This window comes from Lissotriton vulgaris, chromosome 5 (genome assembly GCF_964263255.1).
Source record: "Lissotriton vulgaris chromosome 5, aLisVul1.2, whole genome shotgun sequence".
In the NCBI taxonomy this organism is placed as follows: Eukaryota; Metazoa; Chordata; class Amphibia; order Caudata; family Salamandridae; genus Lissotriton; species Lissotriton vulgaris.
The window spans coordinates 190,732,543-190,745,188 of NC_141693.1; the positions used below are offsets into that span (position 1 = coordinate 190,732,543).

Genomic DNA, 12,646 nt, shown 5'->3' on the forward strand with positions numbered 1-12,646 from the left:
TATAAGACGTGCATTGATAAGAGCAATACTTTTAGTTCTTGTCTTGTAAAAAGGATTTTACAAAGCTTCAGTGCCACACAACACAGGCTAAGCTTGGGCAGTAGCAGTGCCAGCTGCCCTAAAACAAACAACAAATCCGAGCATGTGGCAACAGTGCAAGTTTCCTTCACAAACAGAACAGGTGAACGTCAGCAGTGCATGAACATCAGTTACAAAGACTCTTCATGCACAGAGGGCACGAGACAGTAGTGCATGTTTCACATACAACAGGTAAACATCAACAGTGCTTGAACATCAATTACAAAGGTCCTTTATGCACGGAGAGAAGGTGGCAGAAGTTCATGTATCCTTTCACACACAGAACATGCACATCAGCCGTGCATGAACATCAGTTACAAAGGCCCTTCGTGCACAGAGGAGAGGTGGCTGTAGTGCATGTTTCCTTTCACACACAGGACAGGTACAGCTTCTCTCACTTAGGGACTTATTAACCGTTTGGCGGTCCACAGACGGCCAGACTCATGGTGGCACAGCAGTGGCGGTCCTCCGACCGCCCTATTACAACCAGGGCAGTCAGGCCACCCTAGGACCACTGTGGCCCCCCCAAGCATATTACGAGTTCCCTCACTGCCATGAAAAGTGTGGCAGTGAGGAAACAAAGGGGGCCCTACAGGGCCCACTTGTGCTTTTGCGCCATGGGGTGCATGCAGGGGGGCACATGTTGTGCCCCCCCCCCCTGTGCGCATGTACCCCAACACCCGGGTTTCAGTGGGCACTGTTATTTTTAAACCATATATTCATGGTTATTAATTATTTAGGGCCCGATTCACAGAATGAATTTAAGACTCAATGCTAAACTTACTACTGTTTTGGTATTCACAGATTGCACTTACAACTTTTAGTATTCACAGAATGCACTTACTGCTTTTGGTATTCACAGAATGAACTTACTCATTTCGGTATTCACAGAAGTTAGGACTCCGAACTTTAGGACTCCTAAATGCCTCCTGTGAATACCGAAAGTCTTAAAATTAGGATTTTTCTCAATTTAGTAGTAGTAAAGTTTCGACTCCTTACTTTAGGACTCCTAAATGCCTTCTGTGAATACCGAAAGTCCTAAAATTATGATTTTTCTCAATTTAGTAGTAGTAAAGTTAGGACTACTAACTTTAGGACTCCTAAATGCCTTCTGTGAATACCGAAAGTCCTAAAATTATGATTTTTCTCAATTTAGTAGTAGTAAAGTTAGGACTACTAACTTTAGGACTCCTAAATGCCTTCTGTGAATACGGAAAGTCTTAAAATTAGGATTTGTCTACATTTAGTAGTAGTAAAGTTAGAACTCCTAACTTTAGGACTCCTAAATGCCTTCTGTGAATACCGAAAGTCCTAAAATTACGATTTTTCTCAATTTAGTAGTAGTAAAGTTAGGACTACTAACTTTACTACTACTACTAAATTGAGAAAAATCCTAATTTTAAGACTTTCGGTATTCACAGAAGGCATTTAGGCGTCCTAAAGTTAGTAGTTCTAACTTTACTACAACTAAATTGAGAAAAATCGTAATTTTAGGACTTTCGGTATTCACAGAAGGCATTTAGGAGTCCTAAAGTTAGGAGTCCTAACTTCTGTGAATACCGAAATGAGTAAGTTCATTCTGTGAATACCAAAAGTAGTAAGTGCATTCTGTGAATGCCAAAAGTAGTAAGTTCATTCTGTGATGAATACCAAAAGTAGTAAGTGCAATCTGTGAATACCAAAACAGTAATATGTTTAGGATTGAGTCTTAAGTTCATTCTGTGAATCGGGCCCTTAATGTTTTACATTTGTAATGTATTATTTATTTGGTTGCTTATTTTATAACTTTACAGTAATTTTCTTTTATTTTTTTTAATATGGCAGGCATTATAGATTAATGTGGAAGTGTTTCAAAATATTTAACACATTATGTTATTGTTTATCTATAATTAATGTTTAATTTTAAATGAACGACTACATTTATTTATGTTTTTAACTTTTTGAAGTTTGTCAGTATATCATTAGTTTTTATACAACTTTTTCTTACATTTTTATTATGAGTTGTGGTGTACATTGGTGGAATGGCTAGGTTGTGTTTTCTAAAAGAAACAATTCTAATTGGATAAAAACTCGAAAAGTGCAAAAAAAGATTTGATTTTTAAATTGATTTTTTATGATCGCTGTTTTTTTGGTTGGCTTTTTTTACAGGTCTTGGAGGGCTATTTTTATGGGGGGTTTCAATCGCTAAAAAGCTATTTTAACAAATCTTATATATTTGTAAAGAAATTATTTTATGAAAATAGATTTTATAATTCAAAACTTAACGTTGTAAAACTTTTTTTTAAATAATTGAATTACTTGAAATATGCAGTTCTGTTATTTGGTTTATAGGATCTGACACCTTCAATATATGCAGAGGAATAGGTGAGCGCACTACCATGTTTGTGGATATGATTGTGTAGCTGTGCCGTGCTCCAGGGATCACTCTCTGAGCTAGAGTGTATTTAAACATAAATGACAGTGCATCCCTATTCAAATAGGGTATGTCCCCCAGGCAACAGGCTAATAGTCCTTAATAGAAAGGTTTCCTTGCTAAATTCTTGAAATTAATATGGTGAAACTTCTTGCTGTTTGATGTTGAAAAGTATTTATTATTCAAACTGTTGCATCACAGTTCTATTCGTATGACATTCTTTCTTCATATAGTTTACTTCAACTTCCAGAATGCATCAAATGTCTCCCAATGGTTATTTAATCATCCCAATGCATTTCTTCTGGGGATATTCTGTAAATAGTAGTAAAATGTAATCAGAAAGATCTGTGTAAACACGAAGTAAGTCACAAACAAGACTAATCATTTGTTGTGAAGTTGACAACAAATAAATAGATGTGCTCAAAAGAAATAGTGGAACAATGTTAGTCACTTGGTTATTCTTAAAGACGGACGGTAGTTGTTTAAAATTATCCGCAGTGAAAAAACGTACCAGTGGTGAAGAATGGTGAAACGATGCAAAACATTCCACTGATTTTGAAGAGCTATGGCTTTGTGCTAACGCAGTGGTTGGTGGTATGAACGTATCGTGCTGTTTATAAAAAACGTGTGGTACTGCTTCGAAACAACACGTGGTGCTGCTTCGAATCAAACGAGACTACATGGCAAAAACTCAATGGTTAGTGCCATGAGGGAAAGCACTTGATTAGTTGCTTCGTGGTGATCATGCAAAAGTATAAAATGACGTGAGTTAATACAGGGCTGCCTCAACAAAGAGGTAACCGAGCTTAAGGTTACGTTTTAACTGGGAAGAATGGAATAAATGCGGTGTCTCTCTAGGGGCTGTAGTGACTTCTCTGAGAATGCTTCTCCGTGAATACCAGTGAAGCCTGCTGGAGGCGTATATTAGTGACGCGTGCGTAATGTGTGCATGAGTGTCGACATAGAAAGGGAGCTAACACGGGCTTGTGGCATCATTAACCGATTACGAACTGAATAAAGTTTCAAACGAAAAATGTGATGGCCTGTCAGAAACGGCTGTGAAATCTAGAACGTGTAGGTGACATGAAGCTAAAGGGGAAAAGATATATTTTGTTAAAAAACAATCGTTATAATGTGGAAAATATACATATAATACATGTATGTAAATCAATGTGTATAATAAATGATTTGGATGGCAAATGAACAATAATGCATATATAATAATGAACTGTACAACCAGTACATGAAACAAATGTCTATAGGTAACAAGTGTATTCCATATGGTCATTTAAGCCGTGAGGCTTCATGGAGCATAATAGGGTAATCCAATAGTTTTCACTCTGTAATAGGAATTTATAATTGTCCCTTCCTTCTCGTTTTTCAACACATTCCAGCACGCAAAATTTAAGTTGGCTGATATTATGGCCGGCTTCCACAAAATGTTGGACTACTGTTGATTTCATTTGCTTGGTTCTTATGTTTGATTTATGTTCATTCAGGCGTGGCTTTTTCTTTCTTTTAGTCTGGCCAATGTAGATCTTCCCGCAGGGGCATTTTAACATATACACAGCATTAGTGGTGTTGCATGTTTCTGTAGCTTTGACTTTGATTTTATAACCTCTCATGGGGTGGTTGATGTATGAACCTTTAATCACATTATTGCAGTTATTGCAATTCCAGCACGGTTTAGTACCCACAAATGTAGTTGTTGTTACTAGGATGTTTTAATCATTCACCTATATTTCTGCTCCTTGTGTAGGCAAAGGTTGGATCTTGATCAAAAATATGATTAAAATCTTGCTCCAATCTTAATATTTTCCAGTGTCTTTTTATGATGCGTTTGTATGCGGCACTCATAGTGGAGTATTTTGACATGTCTGTAAGTGAATTTTTGGCTTTTGGCTGGTTTGTTTTGTGTTGACAATAGTTCAGATCTAGATTTGAGAGTACCGCGATGGGTGGCTTGCATCAAGACATGATCAAGATATCCCCAGGCCTTAAACCTTTGGGTCATATCTTTCAGCCGTATGCGAGCTCTTTCCGGATCAGAAATAATTCTTTTTGCTCTTAACATTTGAGTATACGGGAGGTGTTGTTTAAGGGATGGCAGATGAAAACTTTGATAATGTAAGGTATTGTTTCGGTCTGTCTTTTTACTATATAGATCTGTGTCAAATCCAGTTGGTGTCCTAGTGATTCTTACATCCAAGAATGTAATAGAACATTGTTGTATGTCGTAGGTGAATTAAATTTGTTTGTCAATATTGTTAAGCTTCTGTAGTTGGTCTCTTAAAATAGTTTCTGGACCCTTCCATAGGATAAAGATGTCATCTATAAACCTCACAAATAGTTTGAGGTTGGTTATCCATGGTTGTACTGTAAGGATGTTTTCTTCTTCAAATCGATTCATAAATGTGTTGGCGTACGCTGGTGCCGCACAATTACCCATGGATGTACCAGTTTTTTGTTGGTACCATTCGTTGTTCCACTTGAAATAACTATGCAATAATGTAAATTCCATGAGTTCCATTAGGACAACTTTCAAATCATCATCATATGTTGTTTGTAGCAAAGTGTGTTCAACCGCCTCTATCCCTAATTGATGGGGGATAGATGTGTATAGTGAATTAACATCCACTGTACATAATATTATTTCCTCATCCTTATCAATGATGACTTGGTTTAGTTTGTGAAGAAAGTCAGTAGTGTCTCTTATGAAGGACCTCATTGATGTTACACTTGGTTGGAGATAACGGTCCAAAACCTTTCACACCGGTTCATGTATGCTGCCTTGAGTGGTGACTATAGGTCTGCATGGGGGTCTTATAGGGTCCTTGTGAATTTTTGGGGCCATAAATAATGTAGGACTTACTGGATTGGTCTGAATCACCAAGATTTTGGTTTTGTCATTAATGCTGCTGTTGTCATGAGCTTTCGTGATGATATCTGTTAAAGTTGCTGCAAATTGATCTGTGGGATTTGCATCCAATTTCATGTATGTCTCTGAATCTGTTAGGTGTTTCACCATATTAATTTCAAGTATTTAGCAAGGAAACCTTTCTATTAAGGACCTTTTAGCCCGTTGCCTGGGGGACATACCCTATTTGAATAGGGATGCTCTGTTATTTACCTTCTATATATGCTCATTCCTCAATGTTTGACGAACTGGAGTTTGAATAGGAAATCTGACCTACTCCCCACCCTTCATTAAGAAAGTTTGACCCCACTCCAGAGTTTATGCACTTTTCCTAAATATTTTTTAGATTGGAACTAAAATAACAAACCTGACCCTGCCCTCACCAAGGTATACACTTTTCACTAATGTTTCATAGACTAAAGGCAGAATAGCAATTGACCCTCCCCAATGTATGCACTCTCCTCAATGATTGTTTGCTGGAATTATACATGTAAATCAACATCACCTCTCCATATATGCAACTTCCACAAATGGTTTTTAGATTGGAGTTACACCGGTAAATCTGCTACATTTACACACCAAATTATAGACTTTCCCAATGTTTGCTAGGCTGGAATTAAGTTAGTAAATTTGGCATGCTCCTTGAATACACTCTCCCGAATGATTGTTATTTTGGAATTAAGTAGTATATTTGTTCCTCCCCTTTTTGGGGGGACGGGCAGGTGGAAGGGATCAGAGGCGTCACCTATACCTTATTGGATCCAAGAGTGGCATCTAATTGACATTCTTGGAGACATTCTGGAAATCTCTTCATAATAGTGGTTCATCAGTAACATAGTTGTGGACATTTTCTGGTGACATCCTGGCCAACCCTTAACACAGGGGCCCATCCATGATATATTGGGTGCCTTCTTGGAGCCATGCTGGCTATCCTTGATTAATATTGGCCCATCAATAACATATCTGTGTTTTCTTGGCGAAATGTTGGCTATTCATGACATTGCAGCATGTTTGGTTACACGTGAAGTAGGCTAAGCTCTGAGTACAGTGGCAAATCAATAACTTATCTGTGGGCATTCCTAGAGATATGCTGGCTATCCCTGTATTATAGTGACAAAGGAATGGCATATGTGTGGGTATTCATGACAGCATGCTGGCGATCCCTGCCTAATTGCTGCCGATCAGTAACATATTTGTGGGTAGTCCTGATGGCATGCAGCTTATCCTTGTATTCTAATGAGCTATGCATATGTTTTGCTTTATTCCTCTTGTGCCATGATTCATTCATATGATAGAATTGAGCATCTACTTGCAAAAGGACTAGAGAAAAATGAAACACACAAAAAATATTTTGGAAAATGATAGATCATGTGAAGTTACATAACTAAATATTCGTAACTGTCTGGAATACATAGAAAGCTTTTTAGTCAACCTTTAAGAGGAATTATGTTGAAAAGTCACTTTTGCCATTATTTAAGGTTTAGTTTGGGGGAGTGAGTTCCAATTCTTACCTGACACCATAAAAACACTGGAATGTTTTTTTTTTTTTTTTTTTACTTTTTATTATTGAAGTTCTTGTATCATAGTTTCAGTTAGTAAAAAGAATATGCGTATATTGACAACCAAGAAATACAAATCATAATTGACAGAATACAATTTCCAATATTACTCAAAATACGATTTCCAAATTTTGTCAAATTTCCTTATCCCCCCAATTCGCTGTCCATAACGAAACTCACTTATTCTAACATTTCTCATTTTCTGAAGCCAAGAATTAAACGTAGGAGCTTGTGTTAATTTCCAATTCTGGAGTACCAATGACCTCGCTACTGCCATCACAATAAATAATAGTTTAACCATCTGTTCTGACAATCCAAGATCAGAATCATATCCATAAAGTATTAATTTAGTGTTATAAGCAATCTGAATCCCACAGTATGTTTGTAAATATTCGAAAATCTCATTCCAAAAAGGTACAATTTTAGCACAGTAGACCATAGTGTGGGACCAATTAGCGGGACTGTATTGCTGACATCTAAAACAGATGGCACTAACATTTACATACATTTTAGAAATAACGGCAGGAGTTCGATATAGGAGCCGTTTACTAAAGAAGCACATTCTCCTCCAATTCGAACCTCGAAGAACACTAAAATTCAGTTTATTTATACATTTACCGGTATTCATAGTAAGAACATGATTTTCTTGTTCCTGCCATTTTTTAATGACTCTTGTACTGAGATCTAATTCAAGGTGTTGTGCTAGTAAACATTTCCATGCTCCTGGCTTCTTACTCTGAAGAATCAAAAACAAATCATCCCACAATTGACAAGGAGAGTCGATCATTCTTGGCTCAACTTGTCCCAGTACTTTGAAAATCGAAACATTTGAGTTTAATAACATAAAATTCCCTGAAATTAATTGGTGCATCTCTCCTGGTAACAGCCAGGTCCCTTCTCTTAAAAAATCTGATAGAGTGCTAAACCCAGCCCGCTCCCATTGAAAAACAATATCTACTCCGATTTTGATTCCCATGAAGATGAGAGCATTCCTTAGAGGAGTTCTAGAATTGAACTGCGGGAGAGAATACCTTTTTAGAAGAACGTCGCGTCGTTTAAAGAACCAATACATCATTTTATAACGGGTGAGTTTTGGTGATTTAGGGATGTGCAGAGGAACTGGGGTTTATACCTCTTGACTAATTTTGTCAAAAAAGAAATTGATAAATAATTTTGGACTTTGCGTTCCTGATTTAAATCGGTCTAAATATTGGGCGAAATATCCACTGTAATAATCTCTAAGGTTAGGAACAGATAAGTCTCCCAATTCGGTATCCACGTACAGTGTCTTCATTGCTATCCTAGGGCGTTTTTTAGCACATATAAAACTTGAAAATAATGATTCTACTTTTGAGAAAAAACTACTAGGCAAGAAGCACGGAATAGCTGAAAATAAAAAATTAAATAGTGGAAGTACAGACATCTTTATAAGTGCCACCCGTCCCATAATAGTAAATGGTAGTGAATCCCATCTAGTAAATAAGGATTGGACCTTTCGTAAAAGTGGGTCAAAGTTCAGCTTAACTAAATCGGATACCAGGGTAGAAAACATAACTCCTAAATACCGTTTTGGTCTTAAATTAATACAGCCAACTAAATCCGCATGTAAATCCACCTCCCCCCACCACACACTAATATTTCAGTCTTTTTTTTTATTAATTCGGTAACCTCCTAAGGCCTCGAATTCTTCAAAAAGCTTTAAAACAGCAGTTTGAGATTGAATATCCGTCTTAATTAGTTCTGTGTATACATAAGTCTAACATATATAAGACGTGCATTGATAAGAGCAATACTTTTAGTTCTTGTCTTGTAAAAAGTATTTTACAAAGCTTCAGTGCCACACAACACAGGCTAAGCTTGGGCAGTAGCAGTGCCAGCTGCCCTAAAACAAACAACAAATCCGAGCACTAATATTTCAGTCTTTTTTTTTATTAATTCGGTAACCTCCTAAGGCCTCGAATTCTTCAAAAAGCTTTAAAACAGCAGTTTGAGATTGAATATCCGTCTTAATAATCAACATAATATCATCGACATAGAGTTTAATTTTTGCCATAGATGAAATCGGTGGAGGGATATTTACAGATTCACGAATTGCTGTGGCTAATGGTTCAATAAAAAAAGCAAAAAGGATAGGAGATAAGGGGCAACCCTGCCTGGTGCCCCGTTGGACCGATACTGTGCCTACCATAATGGAATTAATAATTATATTAGCTCTGGCATCCGTGTATACATTTTGAATTAAACTAATAATTTGTGAAGGGATACCAAAGTGTTTTAGAATAGCAAATAAAGTTGTCCACACCACTAAATAAAAAGCTTTCTCTACGTCTAATAATAAAATTAAAGCTGGGATTTTTTTAACCTGAAAATAATCTAACGCTTCCGTAAGGAAGTGGGTGTTGGTCACTAACTGGCGGCCTGTGACAAAGCCATTCTGATCTAAGTGAATAAGATCCGTTGCGATCGAATTAAAACGTATAGCAAGTAATTTAGTGAGGATCTTATAGTCGGTATTAAGTAATGTGATTGGCCTGTACGAGTTAGGGTCTTTTGGATCTTTAACTTTCTTTGGAAAACTGACAACAGTCCCCTCCCCGAAAGAATCCGAAAATTGACCACCCATTAACATATAATTAAATAATTGTAATAATAAATCAGAAAATACGCTAAAGAAGCTCTTAAAGAATTCAGCCGGAAGGCCATCCGGGCCACATGCTTAACCCATTGGTAAATTCTTAACCACTAATTCTAATTCTAATTTAGAAAATAAACGCTGCATTGAATCACTATCTGCCTGAATTAGGGAGGGCATATTATATCTGGATAGAAAATTCGAGAGCCTGGAGTGATCTATTATTTGCTGTTGACTATAAATCCAAAAAATCCATTCACTTACTCTGCTGCGTCAAGTTAATCCTACCAGTGATGTACAAAAAAGATTAAATGAGGCTAAACGTGAACTCAATACGTTCCTTTTTACACAGAGTGAGCAGCAATTCTCGATAAAATCTCAGAAGATTTACGAGGAAAGTAACTTTTCTGGTAAACTCCTCGCATGGCAGGCAAAAGAGCAAGTTGCCGCAAAATTAATCCATTCTTTAAAGTGACCTGTCACTCAAGTTGAAGTATCACAGACGGATCCTATTGGCGCTATTATGTTATCTCACTATAAACACTGGAATTTTTTATTAGTATTTCTCTCGTACTCCTTCAGTGCTGGAATTTTGGCTAATTTATGTGAAGATGGTGCTGTCAAATGCACCACCAGGTCTATTTTTTAATTATCAACCCCCCCCCCCCCCCCCCCAACAAACGTTTGCGTTTGTGCAGCTTAAGGTGCCTGGGTGCTGCTGTCATAAGCCACAAGCACTGCCTCTGATATCAGTGAGCAGCTTAATGAGCCATAGTGCGTCGCTCAATCCAGATGTCTTGTCCTATTCGGAGGTCCTGAAAGAATATGCACAGGTGCATCCAACATACATGACACAATGTGGCTAGAGTGTATGTGTGCTGGCAGCACGTACCTTATGCTTCAACCACAAAAAAGGTGCTGCCATTAGAAGAACCACAAGGATGGCCTTCTACTCCATTCCTACACCCTTCCTATTGTATCTTATATGACTCTGGTTTTATGAGTGGCAGAAGCCTCCTTATCATTTTCAGTATCCTATCCTTCATTCATCTCCCTCTAAAATAGTTTGTTGGAGACGCCACAGAGAGAATATGGGAAGATCTATATGAGCATTTGATAGGCCATTATCTTCCCACTGCACCACACTTCCGGGGAATTTTAGGCCCCTCCTCTCTCAAGGCTGTAGGGCCTCAAGACTGAAAAGTGGTGGCCAAATGTTAGAGATCCTATTGGCCTCACATGGAGCCTGGCCTGTTCTCTTCTGTCGTTACTTCCATGGCTTCTATGGATGTTAAGGGAAGTCCTAGAGGTCACAGTTGCAGCCTCCCATGGACAGTAGTAACGCTTCTCAGTAGGGCTGTTATACTTACAGTAGCAGCACATGTCAGAAGCAAGGAAATATAAGGAGGCAGAGAGCACCTGCACCTGCACCTTTTAGTTTGAGTTACAAACAGTGCCTGTTATTGCAAAGAAATACTACTCTTTCTCAATGTGTAGTAACAGCCAGGGTTCTTACCGGTGGTGGTTGACCCGCCTGCATCCCCTTTAGCGCCTAAAACACAATGAGAGCACAACATCAGTCCAGGAAAATAAGAAGCAAAACATCAAATCAGCTATTCAGAGGAAGACATATTAGCTTTCATTCTGCCAGACTTTAGCATGGTTCAACATTCACTCATATGTCTAAGAATTAAACTGTGCTTTTAGCTTTTTTAGCTAACGCCCATATGATCACAAGCTCATAGTACTGCTACACACCATTAATTAGGTAGGAGACATCCACTAATAAATAAAAGGCAATAATCAATGATACATCATGAAACAAAGGTCATGACAATCAACAACAGGACGGAAAGGCCCCTTCCAGAAACATAGAGGAAGAAGTAGGTATAGCTCTTATCGTTAACAAGGTAAAACAACACTGGGGCTAAGGTTTGCTCCATCCCTTTCCTTCTGACAGTAGAGCCAGGCTGCGAGGACAATCTCCAACATTCCTCTAATGATGGTGGGGGGGGGGCACTGTTACCCCAGAGAAAAAAAATGAATTGAAGCCGCAAGAGCTCTTGTTTTATCCACCTCTGCTGCTGAAATAAACTTTACACAAGGACACCACATAGACAGATACTTCAAAGGGTCAGATATCAACCAGCCAGCCTATGCAGGGACTGAGAAGGTGGATCACATCAACCCAGCCTTGAAAGAGCTCCAATGGCTTCTGGTGGGATAAACAGTGAAGTTCAGACTCTCGTATATAGCCTAAAGCACCTTCAAGGAAAGGGGTCTTGCCAAACCCATAACAACTAATTCGAAATGCATGTGTTAAGGTAATACTTTCTTTACTATTTAACTTGAAGCATAAAACATAAGGGAACATCAATACAAGTGTTGGAACTTCCTTCAGATCACCCCAAGCCATAAAAGCCCTAGAATCACACAAGTAAGGACATGTCGTCATTTTTCGTTCTGGACCTTTGTGGGAGCTCATCCCGTGACACTGACACAAACATGTGTACACTGTTAAAAGGATACGCATTTTTGTTTTCAAAATTCCCTGCTTCCAGGCAGCTGTCTCTGTGTCGTTTTCAAGCGCGGCTACAAAGACCATCCACTTGGGGATTAGTGGTATAGGATATTTTTATTCCACCTGCTTCTAAACAAATCATATTTCCTAGCACCTTGTGTTGTAGGAACTATATCCTGATATATTAAATGCAATATATCCATTCTAATCAATGATATGATATGAACATTTTAAAATATATTTGCATTATAGAGGTAACTCGCTACCACCCTCCAGCAGAAGAATACCTTCTCTGTCAATCTTCAAAAATGAAGCTAAAACCTTCCTAATGAGCAAATTCCTCCAGTAACTCTCCTTTGTAGCACATACCACCTTTTATCATGACTTTTGTTTCTGTGCACAATCTCCTGTACTGCTTGGCCCTCTCTGTGTACCAATTCTCACTCCTTCAAATGTTCTGCCGGTTCTCTCTGCCTTTTGCTATCATTTGCCCCCTCATATAAAATTGCTGGTTTTCTCTTTTTAT

The 12,646-nt window shown here is 38.1% G+C and overlaps 1 protein-coding gene across 1 annotated transcript in view; it reads right to left on the minus strand.

Annotated features, from left to right (window-relative positions):
* The window catches only part of LOC147710450 (ficolin-1-like), a 242,905-nt gene that overhangs the window by 144,620 nt on the left and 85,639 nt on the right, over nt 1-12,646 (minus strand). The window contains exon 5 of the mRNA XM_086921139.1: nt 11,116-11,151. Within this exon, the coding sequence (XP_086777265.1) occupies nt 11,116-11,151 (36 nt within the window). The remainder of the gene's footprint in view (nt 1-11,115; nt 11,152-12,646) is intronic.